Source organism: Nerophis lumbriciformis, linkage group LG21 (genome assembly GCF_033978685.3).
Source record: "Nerophis lumbriciformis linkage group LG21, RoL_Nlum_v2.1, whole genome shotgun sequence".
Classification (NCBI taxonomy): Eukaryota; Metazoa; Chordata; class Actinopteri; order Syngnathiformes; family Syngnathidae; genus Nerophis; species Nerophis lumbriciformis.
In genome coordinates, this window is record NC_084568.2 from 30,119,961 (window position 1) to 30,143,971 (window position 24,011).

Genomic DNA, 24,011 nt, shown 5'->3' on the forward strand with positions numbered 1-24,011 from the left:
TTAAAAAAAAAAAAAAAAAAAAAAAAAAAAAAAAAGCGTCCGGAATCATGAGTGGGTTTTTATTTGTGAGCATGCAGACACGAGTGGGTGTCTTTGGTGACAGCGCGGTGATTTATGAGCTCCTGCGGGCGAACGAGGCTCGGCTGTGTTGGAGACGAGAAAACGCTAAAAAAAAAATTTTAAAAAACAAAAATATTCTTTCACAGTGGAACTGCTAAAAAAATATAATATATAAAATATATATATGGAATAAATATTACAATTCCCCTAAATAGGAAAAATAGCATCAGTGCGCTTGCTCTAGTAATTTATATTCATGACCAACCTGTTGTTTAATTTGCATATTTTATGTTTTTTTTTTTTTTATTGTTTCGGGGAATAGAAAAAGACTCCAAACACCAAAAAGTTGTAGCAAGTTCTTGTATTCTAACAAAAATATCCAAGGAGCTATACAAAAATAAAACTTGTAGAATTTGTCACACACACGTCATAATTTTCCCTCCCTCGCACACACAAAAAAAATGTTTTTGTTTGTTTTTGTTTTTTTGGGGGAAGGGAATTACAATCGATTTACCGCCGGCCTCGCCGTCCACAATAACAAAACAAAAAAAAAGGTTTTCAACCAAGAAATCAAACGCGGCTAATAGTTGAGATTCTGCAGGTCGATCGTCGTCAGGGACTCGGCGAAAAAGTAGAAAGTGTCCGCGGAAATGTCCACGGGACTGTCCAGGGACTCCGACAAGCTCGGCGAGGCGGCGTCGGAGAGCTGCAGGCAGGAATCCGCCGAGAAGGCCTGGAAGTCGTGTATAGAAACGTCCAGGGCCGGGGGACTGCAGTCGCCATTGTCCGGCCCAGATGCCGAGCCGGGGCCCATTGTTGCCGCGCAGCCCGCAGCAGTGGGCGCCGCGTTGGGGAAATGTTTGAGATTTTTCTCATTGCTGTGGAGCGGGGTCGGGGCGTAGCCGCTATTGTGGACGTGCAGCTGCGTGGGAGCCAGATTGTTGTTGTGAAAGGAGAAGGTGTCTCTCTCCAGCAGGGCCCCGCTTTGCTCGTACAACTGGGGGCCCTCGTCGTCCTCGTCGCTGCAGCGCATGGCGTCCTCCCCTTCCTCCTCCTCCTCCTCTCGGCCACCGCCGCTGCCGCCGCCCCGGTCCCCGTTATGGTTCTCCTTAGTCTGCGTCTGGCGCTTGTGCTTCATGCGCCGGTTCTGGAACCAGACTTTGACCTGGCGCTCGGTCAGGTCCAGCAGGGCCGCTATCTCCACCCGGCGGGGTCGGCACAGATACTTGTTGAAGTGGAATTCCTTCTCCAGCTCCAGCAGCTGCGTGTTGGTGTACGCGGTCCTGAGGCGCCGGGAGCCCCCTGGAGCCACGTCCACGACCTCCGGCGAGCCTGGGACAGAACCGTTCCATAATCGTCATTGCTGCTATGATTTAAATGAAATGTGGAGGGGGAAAAATAGATTTGTTTTTATTTTTTTAGCGCACCCACCTTTAGGGGAGAAGCACACGGGTCCATTGGACAAGGTGGTCGCGGTGGTCGTGGGCTGCAGGTGGCTCCTCTTGGAGGCTTTCTTCTCCCGCATCCACGGGTACTCCGGGGGAAGCGAGGCGGTGGGCAGCGGGCTGCATCCGTCCGGGCTGTGCCTCGGCCGGCCGTGACGCGGGTGGCCGCCCGGGTTGAGGCTGGGGATGGTCTGCTCGAAGGGAGGGGGAATCAGTGTCGAGCTCTTGATTGATGAACTTTGAAAGGAATCCGCGACAGGGGGGAAAGATGTCAGGCACTCAGCGAGCGAAGGCTGACTATTGATAAATCCGCTCTCTCGCTCGAATTCGTAATTCATCTCCAGCCCAGGAACGTCTGCGCGCGTTACTGTCCAGCGAGCTCAGCGGCCGGGGGGACAAATCATCCCCGAAAAAAGGATCCCGTGATGGGCTTTCCCCCCGATTATGGCCGCGCTGCGTGGAAGGAGTGGATTCATGCACACCAGCTCCAAATTGCACCGACGGGCCTGTCACATGATGACTTCTGTCCAATGACAACTTGGGCTTTCATCAAAACGCGCCACTGAGCTGCACCCGGATGGATCCCGAAAAAGTCTGCGGCTGCAGCTCGGGGGACTTTCCCTCACATCCTCGTCCTCCTCTCGGAAGAGGCTCGGAACCCCCCGACTCTTAAAAAAAGGGTCTTTTTAGGAATGGCGGACGCTCTCGCTGGTGCAAAGGGACCCCTAAAGCTGGGGGCGCGCGGATTCGTGCACTCCTCTTTCTCGTATTGTTTGAGGATGTCAGGCGAGAACGCCCCCCACCACACACACACACGCACGCACATGCACGCACACACACACATCTTAAAAAAAAAAAAAAAAAAAAAAAATTAGAAGAAGAAAACATACCCCAAACGTGATTGTCTTCACTCCCTTAAAGAAGCACATTTTATGGTTATTATGGTGGATTATTTTTGGATTAGTGCGCTCATGAATCGAGTAATCGGGTAAAAACACGTGCACTTTTAACCTGTGTGCGTTCATTAAAAAATAAACAAAATATCTTTGACTTACGACTTTGTTCGATTAATCGGGAATTCCCGAATAAACCGGTCATAGCCTGAATTCGTGTTTTAGGGAAAAAAAACTTTAACAAAAAAAAATTCCCTGCTTGTCATAATTAGCTTTTTTTTTCTTCTAACAAATGCATATGCAGACTTTTAACATGTGTGCATTCATTAAAAAATAAACAAAAAACAAAATATCTTTGACTCACGACTTTGTTCGATTAATCGGGAATTCCCGAATAAACCGGTCACAGCCTGAATTCGTGTTTTAGGGAAAATAACTTTAACAAAAAAAAATTCCCTGCTTGTCATAATTAGCATTTTTTTTTCTTCTAACAAATGCATATGCAGACTTTTAATATGTGTGCATTCATTAAAAAATAAACAAAAAACAAAATATCTTTGACTTACGACTTTGTTCGATTAATCGGGAATTCCCGAATAAACCGGTCACAGCCTCAATTCGTGTTTTAGGGAAAATAACTTTTAAAAAAAAAATTCCCTGTTTGTCATAATTAGCTTTTTTTTTTCTTCTAACAAATGCATATGCAGACTTTTAACATGTGTGCATTCATTAAAAAATAAACAAAAAACAAAATATCTTTGACTCACGACTTTGTTCGATTAATCGGGAATTCCCGAATAAACGGGTTATAGCCTCAATTCGTGTTTTAGGGAAAATAACTTAAACAAAAAAAATTATCTTCTTGTGATAATTAGCATTCTTTTTTTTCTTCTAACAAATGCATATGCAGACTTTTAACATGTGTGCATTCATTAAAAAATAAACAAAACAACTAAATATCTGCTGTGCGGAAACAATGTTCAACTTAATCAACCCACGACTTTGTTCGATTAATCGGGAATTCCCGAATAAAGGGGTCAAAGGCTCAATTTGTGTTTTAGGGAAAATAACTTAAACAAAAAAAAAGTATCTTCTTGTCATAATTAGCATTGTTTTTTTTCTTCTAACAAATGCACATGCAGACTTTTAACATCATTAAAAAATAAACAAAAAACAAAATATCTGCTGTGCGGAAACATGTACAACTTAATCAACCCGCGACTTTGTTCGATTAATCGGTATTCCCCGAATAAACAGGTCATAGCCTCAATTCGTTATAAACAAAAAACAAAATATCTGCTGTGCGGAAACATGTACAACTTAATCGACCCGCGACTTTGTCCGATTAATCGGGAATTCCCGAATAAACAGGTCATAGCCTCAATTCATGTTTTAGAGAAAATAACTTTAACAAAAAAAAATGTCCCTGCTTGTCATAATTAGCATTCTTTTTTTTCTTCTAACAAATGCATATGCAGACTTTTAACATGTGTGCATTCATTAAAAAATAAACAAAAAAAACAAAATATCTGCTGTGCGGAAACATGTAACAACTTGATCAACCGGCAACTTTGTTCGATTAATCGGGAAACCCGACCAAACACGTCATAGGGAAAATAACTTAAAGAAAACATGTTTCCCTGCTTGTCATAATTTCCTTTTTTTTTCTTCTAACAAATGCATATGCACACTTTTAACATGTGTGTATTGATAAAAACATAAATACATTTTTTTTTAATCTGTTTGTTCGACTAATCAGTTAATCAGATAAAGCACTTCGCAGCCTTAATGTGTTTTACGAAAAATACATTGAAATAAACAACTTTTTTTTCTGCATGTCATAATTTGCATTCTTTTTTCTTCCTATAAATGCATAAGCACACTTTTAACATGTGTGCATTAAAAAAAAAGTAATAATAAAAAACCTATATCCTATTTAATCTATGGATAAGTCATTTCGATTAATCAAATAATCGGACAAAACACACGTCATGGCCTCAACTCGTGTTTTAGGAAAAATATGTTGAAATTAACAACTTTTTTTTCTGCTTGTCATAATTCACATTCTTTTTTCTTCCCATAAATGTTTGTGCACATTTTTAACATGTGATCATAAAAAGTAAACAAAAAAGAAAAGATCTGCTGTGCGCAAACTACATACGACTTCATCCATCGACAACTTTGTTCGATTAATCGAGAAATGTGATACGACAATTCACAGGGAAAATAACTTAAAATAAACAACAACAAAAAGGCTGCCTGTCATAATTTACGATATGTTTTTTTCCAAAAAATGCATATGCACACTTTTAACAAGTGCATTGATAAAGAGATAAAAACATTGATAAAACTATACCCGACATAGTTTATGGATGAGTTTATTCGATTAATCGGATAAAACACTTCATAGACTCAAAGTGTGTTTATAATAAATGCATATGTACACTTTAACATGTGTGCATTAATAAAGAGATAAAAACATATATAAAACTATACATAGTCTATGGATAAGTTTATTCGATTAATCGGATAAAACACTTCATAGCCTCAATGTGTGTGTCTAATAAATGTGTATGCACACTTTTAACATGTGTGTATTACAAAAAAAATACAGAAAAACCCTATTTCCTATTTAATCTATGGATGAGTCATTTTGATTAATCAAGTAATCGGAAACTATATAAGGCTTCATCTATGGACGACTTTGTTCGATTAATCGAGAAATGTGATACGACACTTCATAGGGAAAATAAGTTGAAATAACAAAAAAACATTTCTGCTTGTCACAATTGACAATATTTGTTCTTCTAATAAATGCATATGCACATGTTTAATATGTGTGCATTAATAAACAGATAAAAACATAAATAAAACTATAACCGATGAGTTTATTCGATTAATCGGACAAAACACTTCAATGTGTGTTTGTAATAAATGCATTAAAAAAATACACAAAAAAACTATTTCCTATTTAATCTATGGGTGAGTCATTTTGATTAATCAAGTAATCGGGAAAAAACATGCTTCGTTTTCGTCAAAAATAGTTGAACGTTTTTTTTTGTCTGCCTGTCATAATCTGCCTTCTTTTTGTCTAACAAATGCATATTTATGACATTAAAATCACTTTTAACATGTGTGCATCAATTTAAAAAAAAGCATTAAAAAAACAAACTTAATCTAGCGATGAGTTTGTCAGATAAAACACACTTCACAGCTCCATGCGTGTTTTAGTCGAAATTGTTGAAATAAACGTCGATATTTTTCCCCCTGTTTGTCATTTCATAACAAATAAATAATCGTATGCCATTCAAAGTTCCGGTCACTCCCATTTGTTTTTGCAACGATTAATCGAAGCAACAATAAATCATGTATTTATTTCTAATCGTTTAATGGTTTCAGGTTTTAGTAACATGGCACCAAAACAAACTTTAAAGCTTGTTGCTACACAACACATGAAACATCCATCCATCCATCCGATTTTCTACCGCTTGTCCCTATGCTCCCGTGTTAATGTTTTGTAAGTACGACATTATGAACGTTTACATGCACAGTGGTCTCAGTGTATCAATTGGAGCTGAGTAATTACCGTCATGGTGGTAATAAACATCACATAAAACAGTCCTTGGCTGTGTTATTCGTGCTGCTCCTGCTGTGATTTTTTCCCCCCCAAAAAACGCCACATTTGTCAGTAAACCCTCGCACAACATTGCCATTGAACGAAAAGTCCAAATAGGACTTTTAGTGGCGTCTAAGAGAGAGGAAAAGGTGGTGTGGGTCTCTCTCAGTTTGTTGCTTATATACCAAACAAAGAGTGCTGGAAGCCTGGGCGCGATCAATCTTACTCGCCAAAAGGTCTGACAGCTCGGTGCCCTCACAACACATTTAAGGCTTCTAACTCTCCCCCGGATCAAATGCGGCCAGGAAGTCGGCGAGAAACACTGGCCACTCAGACGAGCTGCATCCCCGCTCCCACATACTTCTCCCGGCTGTCGCTGGAGGGATCTTTGCAGAGATAAATAGCGTTCGAGCAAGGCGCGGTCTCCTTGCTCGGGGAGGCATTGAACGCACCACGGGTGAGTACCAGCGCTCCACCTGGCTTTTTCTCCATTTATCGGCGGAAAAACGGCATTTTTTTGTGCTTATTTGGTCGCGGTAACGTAGGAAACGGTGCCTTTTTTTCCTCCTCTTCTTTTTGCAAGCTTTGTGTGCGAGGAGTGGGTGGAAAGCTTTTTAGTCCGCCTACACACATTACAGCAGGCAAGGTTAACAGTGCTTTCCCGTGGAGCAAAAACGCGAGAAAAACAAAACAAAAAAGGAAGGTATTGTTGTGGGTAAAATATGAAATGTTATGATGTAGTGTGGAGGCAGAAGTGCAAGGTTTGACACGACATGCTTGCTTCAATTGTTCCCTGCTAACCATATGTCATGCAGGCCGGAATGCCCTCTTAAATCAATCATAGTCACCTTTTGTACAATAAAAAAAACAAAAAAAAACAGCAGCTGTGCAGCATATGCACATTTTAACAAATATTTTAATTAAATCCCGCCGCTTGTATTTAATTGTCTAATTTTGCTAATAAATATTGTTGTTGTTTTTTGCTTGTGATTCTGCAGCGTCCTTTCTGGAAATTCCCCCTTCAAAACGAGCGCTCATTTAGATTGTTGTCTGTGCTTGCAGAAGCTCCAGAAAGCTGACGTTTTTATGGTTATGGATGTGGCCGCGCTGCCGAGGGGAGAGGAGGAGGAGGATGAGGAGGAGGAAGGCCACCCGAGAGTTGTCTTCACGTCTCGCCGGCAGCAGAAAGGACAGAAATGATGCATTTGGCTCGGCCGTTTTAAGTGAATGAGATGAAAATGAATAAGAAAATGTAAAATATTTTCGAATGCATTCTGCCATTTTTTAAATATATTTTCAACATTTTTTTTTTCATTTTTCCTAATCAAATGCACCCTTATTTTGAACGAATTTTTGCATTCTTTTTAAATAAATAAAAAATATTTTTGTATTTTATTTGAACTTTTTTGGATCGGATTTTTGCATTTAAGTATTTTTACGAATTTTTGCATTACAAAAAAATATATATCTTATTTGAATTTTTTGGATCGGATTTTTGCATTGAAGTATTTAAAAAAAATCAAATGCATTCTGTTGGTCCCCAAATTAAAACAAATGTGCCTCGATTGTATTTCATTTGTTTTATTTACTTCTTCGAACTGGAGCAGCATGGAATGTATATGAAGGGGGGATTGACGTGTTTGTTCTCATTCATATATATAAAAAAAACAACAAAAAAACAGATAAAATGTGTCCTTCTTTGCACCGTTATTGCGTCGATTGATTGATTTTACATGATGTGAGGACAATATCAAATAAAAAATAGCTCCTCGAAGAAGAAAAAGGGGTGAAAATGGAGCCTGCTGTTCGAGTAAGGAGAGGGAGGGAAAAACTGAGCTTCAAATAATACTAGAGGACTATTTTGTAACACTAAACAAAATAAATAACATCAGAAAATCCAAAGAAGCAAAGGCAGTCTATTTAAAAAAAGGCTTTCCCCTCGACTATCCTTTCACAAGTGCAACAAAATGCAAACAAATAATCTTCAAATGCGGATAAATAAGTTCACATTGAAAAATAAAAGCAATACCATGTTCATAATACCCTGTTTGAATTTAAAAACAAAGAAAAATAGATTAAATAGGCCTATCGTGAATGTCTTTGGGGGGGGGGGGGGGGGGGGGGGATGATTATTTATCCTATTCGCTACGTCACACATGGTCAAACTAAAGGGAGGGAAAGGTGTGGAGGGACACAAAGAAAGGCGGTGATACGGTCCGGAGGCGGCTCGGAGACAATGGGCGGAGTGATACAAAGTGCGCCACGCCGCTACAGATGCGTCAGTTTGGGCGCCTCCTGGATTCTTCCCTGAGAGTATTGCGGCGTAAGGTCCGTGTAGGTCGGCGTGGGCTCGCACACCGCGTGCTGCTGCCCGCCGCCCATCGTGATTGCTCCGTTGTAGTCCATGTTGGAGGACGGCGGGTGCGGGAGGTGCGTGAGGCCGAACACGGACGCCCCGGAGTTGGGCATGGGTTCGATGTAGCCTCCCCCGACGTAGACGGGGCTGCCCTGCATGTGCGCGCCGTAGTTGCCTCCCTGCAGGGCGTGCGCGTCATACTCGGGCGTGGCCGAGTCGGGGTACCGCTTCTGGGGGTTTAACGGCGGGGGGTATGACGTCATGCCGTACGCGTTCGGGTGAGCCTTGCCGTACGACGTCGGCGACTGGGACTCATAAGGAACACTGTTTACCAGAGAATGCATAGAGCTGAGGTATACGCCGCCGCCGCCGGACGACGGGCCCACCGGGCTCCTCGGGGACTGACCCCCCGGGGAGGGCATCATCCCGACCCCTTTCTGATCCTTCTTGTATTTCATCCTGCGGTTCTGGAACCAGATCTTGATCTGTCTCTCCGTGAGGTTGAGCAGGTTGGCCATCTCCACCCTGCGGGGCCTGCAGAGGTACCGGTTGAAGTGGAACTCCTTCTCCAGCTCCACCAGCTGGGCGCTGGTGTAGGCAGTCCGGGCCCTCTTGGAGGCGGCAGACCCGGGAGGACTCTTGTCTCCGGGGCAACTCTCCACTGTGGTGGGGGGAGGAAGAGGGGGGGGGGGGGGGGTAATCAGTAATCTAGACAGGACAGTGAAATCACGTGACAACACCCCCCCACTGAATGAGGGTTAGCTTCAAAGTACTTTTTACAACTGAAGGCAGTAACCTGCATAAAACCAGCGTCCTCTGCAGTGGACATGTGTTTTGCATAGCATGACTTTAAAAAAAATTTAAAAAGTGTAACTTTGACAAAATAAATACACCCAAAACAAATGTCCACTACAGTGGACGCTGGTTCTCATGGATTATGCTAAAAGCAATCAAAATGCACACAGCGTCCTCTGCAGTGGACATTTGTGTTATGCATAGCATGACTTTGAAAAAAAAAAAAGGGAAAAAAAGTGTAACTCTGACAAAAGAAATACACCAAAAACAAATGTCCACTACAGTGGACGCTAGTTCTCATGGGTTATGCTAAAAGCAATCAAAGTGCATGCAGCGTCCTCTGCAGTGAACATTTAAGTTTTGCATATCATGACTTTAAAAAAAAAAAAAAAAAAAAAAGTGTAACTTTGACAAAATAAATACACCCAAAACAAATGTCAACTACAGTAGACGCTGGTTATCATGGGTTATGCTAAAAGCAATCAAACCCACCTGCATGCAGTGTCCTCTGCCGGACATTTGTGTTTTGTTGACTTATTAAAAAAAGTGTAACTCTGACAAAATAAATACACCAAAAACAAATGTCCACTCCAGTGGACGCTGGTTCTCATTGGCTATTCTAAAATAAATCAAAGCCACCTGCATGCAGCGTCCTCTGCAGTGGACATTTGTGTTTTGCATATCATTACTTTTTGTTTAAAAAAAAGTGTACCTCTGACAAAAGAAATAAACCAAAATCAAATGTCCACTACAGTGGACGCTGGTGTTCATGGGATATGCCAACTGCATGCAACGTCCTCTGCAGTGGACATGTGTGTTTTGCATATCATGACTTAAAAAAAAAAAAAAAAAAAAAAAAAAAAAAAAAAAGAGTAGCTCTTACAAAATGAATAAACCAAAAGCAAATGTCCACTACAGTGGACACTGGTTCTCATTGGTTATGTTTAAAGCAATCAATGCCACCTGCATGCGTGGACATTTGTGTTTTGCATATCGTTACTTTTTTTTAAAGGGTAACTCCGACAAAATAAATAAACCATAAGCAAATGTCCACTACAGTGGACACTGGTTTTAATGGGTTATGCTAAAAGCAACCAATGTCCCCTGCATGCAGCGTCCTCTGCAGTGGACATTTGTATTTTGCACAACATTACTTTTTTGTTTCAAAAATGTGTACGTCTGACAAAAGAAATACACCAAAACAAATGTCCACTACAGTGGACGCTGGTTCTCATTGGTTATGTTTAAAGGAAAACAAATGCTACTGCATGCTGTGTCCTCTGCAGTGGACATTTGTGTTTTGCATATCATGCACCTCTGACAAAATAAATAAACCATAAGCAAATGTCCACTATAGTGGACGCTGGTTTTAATGGGTTATGCTAAAAAGAAATCAATGCCACCTGCATGCAGCGTCCTCTGCAGTGGACATTTGTGTTTTGCATATCATGACTTTTTTTTTTTTTAAAGGGCACCTCTGACAAAATAAATAAACCATAAGCAAATGTCCACTACAGTGGACGCTGGTTTTAATGGGTTATGCTAAAAGCAATCAATGCCACCTGCATGCAACGTCCTCTGCAGTGGACATTTGTGTTTTGCATATCATGACTTTAAAAAAAGAAGTAGATGTGTAACTCTGACAAAAGAAATACACCAAAAACAAATGTCCACTACAGTGGACGCTGGTTCTCATTGGTTATGCTAAAAGCAGTATATGTCACCATGCTGCGTCCTCTGCAGTGGACAATTGTGCTTTGTGCAACTTATTTTTCAATGTATAACTGCAACCACATAAATCAACCAAGTAAGTATAACAGGATAGGATACATATGCTAAAAGCAATCTAATGTACACCAAAAACAAGTTTTCTCCAAAATGAATACCTCTGACCAAAGAAAATCAATAAATTAAAATGTCCACTGCAGTGGACGCTGCTTCTCCAAGTCAAAGATGCTAAAAGCAATCCCATGTCAGATATCCTCACACAGTTGTTTTTACTGTATTTCTTTCGTCAGTGTTGTTTCAGAAAAAATCTGACTTGTTTTGCCAAACACACATGTCCACTGCAGTGGACACTAGCTCTCATGGGTTAAAAATGCTACAAGCACTCAAAAGTAGGTCAATATATTCCCTTCAGAACCACCTTCCTCTGCAGCAGGCATTTGTTTTTGCAAAACAGGGCTATTTTCTTCTACAAAATGACTAAAGAAACCAAACAAATGTCCACTGTAGTGGACTCTGGCTCTACAAGCGATCCCAATATATTCCCCTCAGAAATAACTTCCTCTGGAGTGGACTATTTTTGTTTTGTTTTTTAATTAAAAGGGTAGTTAATTTCAAAAATAAGCTTTGTTATGCCAAACACAAATGTCCACTACAGTTGACGCTAGTTCTGATGGGTTAAAAATGCTAAAAACAATCCAAAGTAGGTCAATTTGTATTATTCAGAACCAGCATCTCATGCAGTGGAGATTTGATTTTGCATAACAAGGCTGTTTTTGCCACAAAATGTACACCTCTGACAAAATAAATAAACCACAAACAAATGTCCACTCTAGTGGACACTGACTCTCATGGGTTAAAGATGCTGAATTAAATCCAATGTAGGTCAACATATTCTCCTCAGAACCAGTCTCCTCTGCAGTGGACATCGATGTTTTGCGTAACAGTAGTTTTTTTTTTTTCAAATTGTGTGACTCTGACCAAAGAAATAAACCGAATACAAATGTATTCGGTTTATTCACATTGTTGGTCAATATATCCTCCTGCACTTATTTTTAGTCTAATTCTTCTGTCAGTGTTATTTTGGGAAAGATTTGCCTCGTTATGCCAAACACAAATGTCCACTGCAGTGGACGCGAGTTCTCACGGGTTAAAGACGCTAAAAACAACCCAATGTAGGTCAATATATTCCCCTCAGAACCACCGTCCTCTTCACGGGTTAAAGACGCTAAAAACAACCCAATGTAGGTCAATATATTCCCCTCAGAACCACCGTCCTCTTCAGTGTAACTCTGAGCCAAGAAATAAACCAAATACAAATGTCCACTGCAGTGGACGCTTGTTCTCTTAGGTTAAAGACGCTAAAAGGAACCCAATGTAGGTCAATATATTCCCCTCAGAACCACCGTCCTCTGCAGTGGACATTTGTGTTTTGCATAACATGACTTTTTTTTTCAAATGTGTAACTCTGACCCAAGAAATAAACCAAATACAAATGTCCACTGCAGTGGACGCCGGTTCTGATGTGTACTCAAAGCAATAACAAAGTAAGTCAATCTATTCCCCTCAGAACCATAGAAATATGTTTTTTCTTAACAAGGCTAGGGTTTTTTTTAACCCGAAATGTATAACTCTTACAAAATAAATAAAGCAAACACAAATGTCCACTGCAGTGGACGCTTGTTCTCATAGATTAAAGACGCTAAAAGCAACCCAATGTAGGTCAATATATTCCCCTCAGAACCACCGTTCTCTGCAGTGGACATTTGTGTTTTGCGTAACATGACTTTTTTTTCAAATGTGTAACTCTGACCAAAGAAATAAAATGAATACAACTGTCCACTGCAGTGGACGCTGGTTCTTATGTGTACACTATGTTCAAAGCAAACACAAATGTCCACTGCAGTGGACGCTTGTTATAGGTTAAAGATGCTAAAAGCAATCCAGTGTAGGTTTACCGTATTCCCTTCAGAACCATTATTGTCTGCAAAAACAGAAGAGGAGAGTTTTTTTCTCCGAAATGACAAAAGAAATAACAAAACATATGTCCACTGCAGTGGACGCTGGTTCTCATGTGTTCAAGCAAGCAAATGTGAGTCAATATATTCTCCTCGGGACCAGCATTCTCTGCAGTGGACATTTGTCTTTTTGTTTCAAAATGTGTAACTCTGACAAAATAAATCAACCAATCACAAATGTCCACTGCAGTGGACAATGGGTATCACAGTTCAACAATGCTAAAATAAGTCCAAAGCCACTCAAAACATCCTCGTACAGCTATTTTTGCTAAATTTTTTATGTCAGTGTTATTCCGGGAATGCGTTGCCTTGTTATGCAAAACACAAATGTCCACTGCAGTGGACGCTAGTTCTCATGTGTTAAATATGCTAAATGCAATCTAATGTAGGTCAATATATCGTCTTCAGGAACAGCGTCCTCTGGAAGGAATCTTTATTTCTGCATAAAAGGACAGTTTTTCTCTGAAATGTATATCTCTGACAAAAGAAATAACACAAATGTCCACTGCAGTGGACGCTGGTGCTCATGTGTTTGAGATGCTAAAACCAATCAAATGAGGGCCAATATATTCTCTTCGGGACCAGGATTCAGGATTTTTTTTTTCTTTTCAAAATGTGTAACTCTTGACAAAATAAATCAACCCAACACAAATGTCCACTGCAGCGGACACTGGGTATCACAGTTCAACGATGCTAAAATAAGTCCAAAGCCAGTCAAAATATCCTCGTGTAGCTGTTTTTGGTCTATTTTTTCTGCCAGTGTTATTTCGGGAATGCGCTGCCTTGTTATGCTAAACACAAATGTCCACTGCAGTGGACGCTAGTTCTCATGTGTTAAGGATGCTAAATGCAATCTAATGTAGGTCAGTATATATTGTCTTCAGAACCAGCTTTCTGCATAAGAGGACAGTTTTTCTCCCCCAAAAGGTATACCTGTGACAAAATAAATAACGAAACAAATGTCCACTGTAGTGGACGCTGGTTCTCATGGGTTAGAGATGCTCAAGTAAGATATCAAGCTCAGTGTATCCTGTATTTGCTTTTGCTCGATTTCTTATGTCAGTGTTATTTCAGGAAAAAAAGCAGACTTGTTATGCCAAACACAAATGTCCACTGCAGTGGACGCTGGTCATCATAGGTTAAAGATACTAAACTCAATCCAATACCAGTCAATTTCTTGTCATGCAGCAAATATTTGCTCTATTTCTTCTTCCAATATTATTTTGCCTTTTTATGACAAACACAAATGTCCACTGTAGTGGACGCTGGTTCTCATGGGTTAGAGATGCTACAATAACATATCAAGCTCAGTATATCCTGTATTTGTCTTTGCTCTATTTCTTATGTCAGTGTTATTTCAGAAAAAGCACAGACTTGTTATGCCATACACAAATGTCCACTGCAGTGGACGCTAGTACTCATGTATTAAAGATGCTAAAAGCAATCAAATGTAGGTCAATATATCGTCTTCAGGACCAACGTCCTCTGCAAGGAACTTTTGTTTCTGCATAAGAGGACAATTTCTCTCCCAAAGGTATACCTGTGACAAAATAAATAACGAAACAAATGTCCACTGTAGTGGACGCTGGTTCTCGTGGGTTAGAGATGCCAAACTAAGATATCAAGCTCAGTATATCCTGTAGTTTTTTTTGCTCGATTTCTTATGTCAGTGTTATTTCAGGAAAAAAAGCAGACTTCTTATGCCAAACACAAATGTCCACTGCAGTGGACGCTGGTCATCATAGGTTAAAGATGCTAAACTCAATCCAATGCCAGTCAATTTATTGTCAGGCAGCAATGTTTGTTATATTTCTTCTGCCAGTATAATTTTGGGATTGGTTTGACTTGTTACGCCAAACACAAATGTCCACTGTAGTGGACGCTGATTCTCATGGGTTAGAGATGCTACAATAACATATCAAGCTCAGTATATCCTGTATTTGTCTTTGCTCTATTTCTTATGTCAGTGTTATTTCAGGAAAAAAAGCAGACTTCTTATGCCAAACACAAATGTCCACTGCAGTGGACGCTAGTCATCATAGGTTAAAGATGCCAAACTCAATCCAATACCAGTCAATTTCTTGTCATGCAGCAACGAGGATATTTAATTATTTTTGCCTTGTTATGCCAAACACAAATGTCCACTGCAGTGGACGCTAGTCATCATAGGTTAAAGATGCCAAACTAAATCCAATACCAGTCATTTCATTTTCATGCAGCAATGTTTGCTCTATTTCTTTTGCAAGTATTATTTTGCCTTGTTACGAAAAACACAAATGTCCACTGCAGTGGACGCTGGTTCTCATGGGTTAGAGATGCTACAATAACATATCAAGCTCAGTGTATCCTGTATTTGTTTTTGCTCGATTTCTTATGTCTGTGTTATTTCAGAAAAAGCGCAGACTTGTTATGCCATACACAAATGTCCACTGCAGTGGACGCTAGTCATCATAGGTTAAAGATGCTAAACTCAATCCAATACCAGTCAATTTATTGTCATGCAGCAATATTTGCTCTATTTCTTCTTACAGTATTATTTTGCCTTTTTATGACAAACACAAATGTCCACTGTAGTGGACGCTGGTTCTCGTGGGTTAGAGATGCTAAAGTAAGATATCGAGCTCAGTATATCCTGTAGTAGTTTTTGCTTGATTTCTTATGTCAGTGTTATTTCAGGAAAAAGTGCAAACTTGTTATGCCATACACAAATGTCCACTGCAGTGGACGCTGGTCATCATAGTGTAAAGATGCTAAACTCAATCCAATACCAGTCAATTTCTTGTCATGCAGCAATATTTGCTGTATTTCTTCTTCCAGTATTATTTTGCCTTGTTATGCCAAACACAAATGTCCACTGTAGTGGACGCTGGTTCTCATGGGTTAGAGATGCTACAATAACATATCAAGCTCGGTATATCCTGTATTTGTTTTTGCTCTATTTCTTATGTCAGTGTTATTTCAGAAAAAAAGCAGACTTGTTATGCCATACACAAATGTCCACTGCAGTGGACGCTGGTCATCATAGGTTAAAGATGGTAAACTAAATCCAATGCCAGTCATTTCATTTTCATGCAGCACTATTTTCTCTATTTCTTCTTCCAGTATTATTTTGCCTTGTTACGGCAAACACAAATGTCCACTGTAGTGGACGCTGGTTCTCGTGGGTTAGAGATGCTAAAGTAAGATAACAAACTCAGTATATCCTGTATTTGTTTTTCCTTGATTTCTTATGTCAGTGCTATTTCAGAAAAAAAGCAGACTTGTTATGCCAAACACAAATGTCCACTGCAGTGGACGCTGGTCATCATAGGTTAAATATGCTCAAATCAATCCAATGCCAGTCAATTTATTGTCAGGCAGCAATGGTTGCTATATTTCTTCTGCCAGTATAATTTTGGGATTGGTTTGACTTGTTATGCCAAACACAAATGTCCACTGCAGTGGACGCTGGTTCTCATGGGTTAGATATGCTACAATAACATATCAAGCTCAGTATATCCTGTATTTGTTTTTGCTCGATTTCTTATGTCAGTGTTATTTCAGAAAAAGCGCAGACTTGTTATGCCATACACAAACGTCCGCTGCAGTGGACGCTGGTCATCATAGGTTGAAGATGCTAAACTCAATCCAATACCAGTACATTTATTGTCATGCAGCAATATTTGCTCTATTTCTTCTTCCAGTATTATTTTGCCTTGTTACAGCAAACAGAAATGTCCACTGTAGTGGACGATGGTTCTCGTGGGTTAGAGATGCTAAAGTAAGATATCAAGCTAAGTGTATCCTGTATTTGTTTTTGCTCTATTTCTTATGTCGGTGTTATTTCAGGAAAAAACACAGACTTGTTATGCCAAACACAAATGTCCACTGCAGTGGACGCTGGTCATCATAGGTTAAAGATGCTAAACTAAATCCAATACCAGTCAATTTATTGTCATGCAGCAATATTTGCTCTATTTCTTCTTCCTGTATTATTTTGCCTTTTTATGACAAACACAAATGTCCACTGTAGTTGACGCTGGTTCTCATGGATTAGAGATGCTACAATAACATATCAAGCTCAGTATATCCTGTAGTTGTTTTTGCTCGATTTCTTATGTCAGCGTTATTTCAGGAAAAGCGCAGACTTGTTATCCCATACACAAATGTCCACTGCAGTGGACGCTGGTCATCATAGGTTAAAGATGCTAAACTCAATCCAATACCAGTAAATGTATTGTCATGCAGCAAATATTTGCTTTATTTCTTCTTCCAGTATTATTTTGCCTTGTTATGCCAAACACAAATGTCCACTGCAGTGGACGGACGCTGGCTTAAAGAGGCCAATAGCAATCCAATGTCGGTCAATAAATTCCCTTTGGCAGCAACAATGACGACAGTCAGTCAGTTTTGGTTTTTTTTTTAAATAGCGCCGTAATTCCAAGTCAAAATGTCCACTGCAGTGGACGTTGCTTCTGAGGTGGTTATGCTGTGCAATTTCAACAAAACATGCAACTTTTTGTTACAGCGGACAAATTAATGTTGCATTTGTACGAGCCACAACTTGGACGCCCCCAGCTTACAAGATGAATAAACAAAATGCATAAACAACTCCTTAGATCATCAAAACATGAAAACGTCCGACAATAACGCTCACTTTTGAAGGACACTGCAGGCATACATGAACTAACAAGATGTTTACATTCTAGGACACGTATTGGTCATAAGGCGCTACACTCTTGTAGTCCCGTGCTACAATACTGTTCCACTGCAAACAATAACAAGTGAGCATGAGTTTGTATGTGATCACACTTGATGAGGGGACTGCTGTTGTTAGCAGCATGCACGTCTTACTGCGAGCCAAATGTTCCATCCAGACGACAACAACGTGACTCTGAGCACGGAAGCATAAAGTACGACTGCTTCATGCCAGGCTACACGTGTAGTAGTAGCACATTCCACGCTCCTCACGGTGTGGGAAGCGTCTTGACAAAGATAAGCGGCGTCTTGCAGACTCCCGCCGCATGCAAGCAGAGGCAGACTCCTGTGGCAGGCGGCCAACAGCACGTCGTACATTTTTTTTACTGCCCGCCCAGCCAAACACGGAGCAGAGGGAACGTAGCATGACATAACCTCCTGCCAGATAGCAGTAGAATAAGGAGGCCAGGAAACACTAGTGGGGAAATAATGGCTCATAAATTGAACATAAGAGGACATTAACCTCCTGAGAACCAGCGGCTTCTGCAGTGGACTTTTGTTTCTGCTTCATTTCTCTCATCAGAGAAAATATATATGTCATACAAAGCACAAACGTCCACTGCAGTGGACTTTTGTTTCTGCTCCATTTCTCTCATCAGAGAAAATATATGTGTCATACAAAACACAAACGTCCACTGCAGTGGACTTTTGTTTCTGCTCTATTTCTCTCATCAGAGAAAATATATGTGTCATACAAAACACAAACGTCCACTGCAGTGGACTTTTGTTTCTGCTCTATTTCTCGCAGCAGTGAAAATATATATGTCACACAAAACACAAACGTCCATTGCAGTGGACTTTTGTATCTGCTCGCTCATCAGAGAAAATATTATGTCATACAAAACACAAACGTCCACAGCAGTGGACTTTTGTTTCTGCTCCATTTTTCTCATCAGAGAAAATGTATATGTCATACAAAACACAAACGTCCATTGCAGTGGACTTTTGTTTCTGCTCCATTTCTCTCATCAGAGAAAGTATATATGTCATACAGAGCACAAACGTCCATTGCAGTGGACTTTTGTTTCTGCTCCATTTTTTCTCATCAGAGAAAATATACATGTCATACAAAACACAAACGTCCACTGCAGTGGACTTTTGTTTCTGCTCCATTTCTCGCAGCAGTGAAAATATAGATGTCATACAAAACACAAACGTCCACTGCAGTGGACTTTTGTTTCTGCTCCATTTCTCTCATCAGAGAAAATATATATGTCATACAAAGCACAAACGTCCACTGCAGTGGACTTTTGTTTCTGCTCCATTTCTCTCATCAGAGAAAATATATATGTCATACAATACACAAACGTCCATTGCAGTGGACTTTTGTTTCTGCTCTATTTCTCGCAGCAGTGAAAATATATATGTCATACAAAACACACACGTCCACTGCAGAGGACGCTGGTTTTCAGGAAGATTGGAAATCTAACCCATTAATTTAGCCTCCTTAAGAATCAGCGTCCACTGCAGTGGACATTTGTGGGCAGGGCAATGTTTTTTCTCAAGTTTGTAGCTCTGGCAAAAGAAATTGACCACAGACAAATGTCCACTGCAGAGGACACTGGTCCTCAGGAAGAAGAGGAAGCTAACCAATTAATTTAGGGCCAATTGAGCCTCCTTAAGAGCCAGCGTCCACTACAGTGGACATTTGTTTGTGGTCTCAGAGCTACAAACTTAAGAATAAAATAGCACTGTTATGCATGCTTGTAAATGTCCACTGCAGAGGACGCTGGTTCTCAGGAAGATGGGGACGTTATCTCATTAGGGAGCCATTTAGCGTCCACTTCAGTGGACATTTATAGACGTGCTTAAGATGGAAGTTTCTTTCTTGTGTTGGTAATCATGACATAGACCAAAATAAATAAATAAATAAATAACATTTGACATGTGTTTAATTGTGTTTATGGACTGTATATGTAAAAAAAACAAAAAAACAATGTCCACTGCAGAGTACATTGCTTCCCAACAGGATTAGATAGCTAACTAATGATCATAAGGAGCATTTAGCATCCTGCAGAACCAGTGTCCACTGCAGTGGACATGCACAAAACAGCTATGTTCTTCTTCAGTTTGTAACTCAGACAAAACCAATAGACCACAAACAAATGTCCACTACAGTGGACATGCATTAAAAAGCTATGTTCTTCTTCAGTTTGTATTCAGACAAAATCATTAGACCACCAACAAATGTCCACTACAGTGGACATGCATAAAACAGCTATGTTCTTCTTCAGTTTGTAACTCGGACAAAATCAATAGACCACAAACAAATGTCCACTGTAGAGGACGCTGGTTCTCAGGAGGTTGGGAAACTAACTTATCATTATAGGGGCCATTTCACCTAAAAAAAAAAACAGCGTCAACTACAGTGGACATTTGTGGAACTTAAATAGGAGGGCTGTTTTTTTTTTATTCTTTAATTAGTGGACATGAATGTGAGAGGGCTAATTTTTATTTATTTAAAGTTTCGAAAGAAATCGAGCACAAACAAATGTCCACTGTAGAGGACGCTGGTTCTCAAGATAATATAAAAGGGGCCATTTAGCTAGGTTTTTATTTTACAAAAACAGCGTCCACTACAGTGGACATTAGTGGACATGCATGTGAGAAGGCTATTTTTTTTTTTTTTTTAAGTTTCGAAAGAAATTGAGCACAAACAAATGTCCACTGCAGAGGACGCTGGTTCTCAAGAGAATATAAAAGAGGCCATTTAGCTAGGTTTTTATTTTACAAAAACAGCGTCCACTACAGTGGACATTAGTTTACATGCATGTGAGAGGGCTAGTTTTTTAAATCTAAAGTTTCGAAATAAATCGAGCACAAACAAATGTCCACTGCAGAGGACGCTGGTTCTCAAGAGAATATAAAAGGGGCCATTTAGCTGTTGTTTTTTTTTGTTTGTTTTTTAAATACGTCCACTGCAGTGGACATTAGTGGACATGCATGTGAGAGGGCTATTTTTTTAAATCTAAAGTTTCGAAATAAATCGAGTACAAACAAATGTCCACTGCAGAGGACGCTGGTTCTCAAGAGAATATAAAAGGGGCCATTTAGCTGTTGTTTTTTTACAAAAACAACGTCCACTGCAGTGGACATTAGCGGACAAGCATGTGAGAGGGCTTTTTTATTTATTTAAAGTTTCGAAAGAAATCGAGCACAAACAAATGTCCACTGCAGAGGACGCTGGTTCTCAAGAGAATATAAAAGAGGCCATTTAGCTAGGTTTTTATTTTACAAAAACAGCGTCCACTACAGTGGACATTACTTTACATGCATGTGAGAAGGCTTTTTTTTTTTTTAATCTAAAGTTTCGAAATAAATCGAGCACAAACAAATGTCCACTGCAGAGGACGCTGGTTCTCAAGAGAATATAAAAGAGGCCATTTTTAGCTGTTGTTTTTTTACAAAAACAACGTCCACTACAGTGGACATTAGCGGACATGCATGTGAGAGGGCTATTTTTTGTAATCTAAAGTTTCGAAAGAAATCGAGCACAAACAAATGTCCACTGCAGAGGACGCTGGTTCTCAAGAGAATATAAAAGGGGCCATTTAGCTGTTGTTTTTTTACAAAAACAACGTCCACTGCAGTGGACATTAGCGGACATGCATGTGAGAGGACTATTTTTTGTAATCTAAAGTTTCGAAAGAAATCGAGCACAAACAAATGTCCACTGCCGAGGACGCTGGTTCTCAAGAGAATATAAAAGGGGCCATCCAGCTAGGTTTTTCTTTTACAAAAACAGCGTCCACTACAGTGGACATTAGTTAACATGCATGTGAGAGGGCTATTTTTTTAAATCTAAAGTTTCGAAATAAATCGAGCACAAACAAATGTCCACTGCAGAGGACGCTGGTTCTCAAGAGAATATAAAAGGGTCCATTTAGCTGTTGTTTAAAAAAAAAAAAAAAAAAAAAACGTCCACTGCAGTGGACATTAGTAGACATGCATGTGAGAGGGCTATTTTTTTAAATCTAAAGTTTCGAAATAAATCGAGCACAAACAAATGTCCACTGCAGAGGACGCTGGTTCTCAAGATAATATAAAATGGGCCATTTAGCTGTTTGTAAAAACAACAACAGCTAAATGGCCCCTTTTATATTCTCTTGAGAACCAGCGTCCTGGACTTCCGTCTAGTGTAGCCTGCTCGCAACAACACGCAAAAAAGGCACTCTTGCGCCGGGACAAAAAGAAAAAGTAGCAGAAAAAGAAAAAAGGCTCCCGGCTCAACAACGTCCACTGCAGTGGACATTAGCGGACATGCATGTGAGAGGGCTATTTTTTTTAATCTAAAGTTTCGAAAGAAATCGAGCACAAACAAATGTCCACTGCAGAGGACACTGGTTCTCAAGAGAATATAAAAGGGGCCATTTAGCTGTTTTTTTTAACAAAAACTACATCCACTGCAGTGGACATTAGTGGACATGCATGTGAGAGGGATTTTTTTTTTTTTTAATTTAAAGTTTTGAAAGAAATCGAGCACAAACAAATGTCCACTGCAGAGGACGCTGGTTCTCAAGATAATATAAAAGGGGCCATTTAGCTGTTTTTTTTAACAAAAACTACATCCACTGCAGTGGACATTAGTGGACATGCATGTGAGAGGGATATTTTTTATTTTTATTTAAAGTTTTGAAAGAAATCGAGCACAAACAAATGTCCACTGCAGAGGACGCTGGTTCTCAAGATAATATAAAAGGGGCCATTTAGCTATGTTTTTATTTTACAAAAACAGCGTCCACTACAGTGGACATTAGTGGACATGTATGTGAGAGGGCTATTTTTTTATTTATTTAAAGTTTCAAAAGAAATCGAGCACAAACAAATGTCCACTGCAGAGGACGCTGGTTCTCAAGATAATATAAAAGGGGCCATTTAGCTGCTTAAAAAAAAAAAAAAAAAAAAAAACAGCGTCCACTGCAGTGGACATACATGTGAGAGGGCTATTTTTTTGTGTTAAGTTTGCCAAGAGAAATAGACTACAAACAAATGTCCACTGGAGAGGACGCTGGTTCTCAAGAGAATATAAAAGGGTCCATTTAGCTGTTGTTTAAAAAAAAAAAAAAAAAAAAACGTCCACTGCAGTGGACATTAGTAGACATGCATGTGAGAGGGCTATTTTTTTAAATCTAAAGTTTCGAAATAAATCGAGCACAAACAAATGTCCACTGCAGAGGACGCTGGTTCTCAAGATAATATAAAATGGGCCATTTAGCTGTTTGTAAAAACAACAACAGCTAAATGGCCCCTTTTATATTCTCTTGAGAACCAGCGTCCTGGACTTCCGTCTAGTGTAGCCTGCTCGCAACAACACGCAAAAAAGGCACTCTTGCGCCGGGACAAAAAGAAAAAGTAGCAGAAAAAGAAAAAAGGCTCCCGGCTCAACAACGTCCACTGCAGTGGACATTAGCGGACATGCATGTGAGAGGGCTATTTTTTTTAATCTAAAGTTTCGAAAGAAATCGAGCACAAACAAATGTCCACTGCAGAGGACACTGGTTCTCAAGAGAATATAAAAGGGGCCATTTAGCTGTTTTTTTTAACAAAAACTACATCCACTGCAGTGGACATTAGTGGACATGCATGTGAGAGGGATTTTTTTTTTTTTTAATTTAAAGTTTTGAAAGAAATCGAGCACAAACAAATGTCCACTGCAGAGGACGCTGGTTCTCAAGATAATATAAAAGGGGCCATTTAGCTGTTTTTTTTAACAAAAACTACATCCACTGCAGTGGACATTAGTGGACATGCATGTGAGAGGGATATTTTTTATTTTTATTTAAAGTTTTGAAAGAAATCGAGCACAAACAAATGTCCACTGCAGAGGACGCTGGTTCTCAAGATAATATAAAAGGGGCCATTTAGCTATGTTTTTATTTTACAAAAACAGCGTCCACTACAGTGGACATTAGTGGACATGTATGTGAGAGGGCTATTTTTTTATTTATTTAAAGTTTCAAAAGAAATCGAGCACAAACAAATGTCCACTGCAGAGGACGCTGGTTCTCAAGATAATATAAAAGGGGCCATTTAGCTGCTTAAAAAAAAAAAAAAAAAAAAAACAGCGTCCACTGCAGTGGACATACATGTGAGAGGGCTATTTTTTTGTGTTAAGTTTGCCAAGAGAAATAGACTACAAACAAATGTCCACTGGAGAGGACGCTGGTTCTCAAGAGAATATAAAAGGGGCCATTCAGCTGTTTTTTTTTTGTTTTGTTTTTACAAAAACAGTGTCCACTGCAGTGGACATTTGTAGACATGCATGTGAGAGGGCTATTTTCTTTTTCTAAAGTTTGTAACTCTGACAAGAGAAATCGAGCACAAACAAATGTCCACTACAGAGGACGCTGGTTCTCGAGAGAATAT

At 39.8% G+C, this 24,011-nt stretch overlaps 2 protein-coding genes and 1 long non-coding RNA gene across 7 annotated transcripts in view; 1 reads left to right on the forward strand and 2 right to left on the reverse strand.

Annotated features, from left to right (window-relative positions):
- Positions 1-299: 299 nt before the first annotated feature.
- LOC133621326 (homeobox protein Hox-A2a-like) lies at positions 300-2,491 on the reverse strand. The gene is made up of 2 exons (XM_061983353.2): positions 1,492-2,491; positions 300-1,392 (listed from the first exon to the last, which is right to left on the reverse strand). The coding sequence occupies exons 1-2, from the start codon at positions 1,841-1,843 to the stop codon at positions 641-643; spliced, it is 1,104 nt and encodes a 367-aa protein (XP_061839337.1). The 5' UTR covers positions 1,844-2,491; the 3' UTR covers positions 300-640.
- A 3,743-nt stretch (positions 2,492-6,234) lies between these two features.
- LOC133620863 (uncharacterized) lies at positions 6,235-7,579 on the forward strand. The gene is made up of 2 exons (XR_009817573.1): positions 6,235-6,471; positions 7,077-7,579. It is a non-coding gene; the product is annotated as an uncharacterized lncRNA (long non-coding RNA).
- Positions 7,580-24,011, reverse strand: part of hoxa3a (homeobox A3a) — an 83,386-nt gene continuing 66,954 nt past the window's right edge. For all 5 annotated transcript variants that reach the window (XM_061982473.1, XM_061982475.2, XM_061982476.1 and 2 more), the window contains one exon: positions 7,580-9,031. In XM_061982473.1, the coding sequence (XP_061838457.1) occupies positions 8,283-9,031 (749 nt within the window). In that variant the 3' untranslated portion in view covers positions 7,580-8,282. The remainder of the gene's footprint in view (positions 9,032-24,011) is intronic.

Bases quoted from the DNA above. Each gene is read 5' to 3' on its own strand.
- LOC133621326 (XM_061983353.2), bottom strand. From the start codon at position 1,843: ATGAATTACGAATTCGAGCGAGAGAGCGGATTTATCAATAGTCAGCCT. The intron at 1,393-1,491 runs GTGGGTGCGCTA...GTTCTGTCCCAG, and splicing joins CGTGTGCTTCTCCCCTAAAG to GCTCGCCGGAGGTCGTGGAC.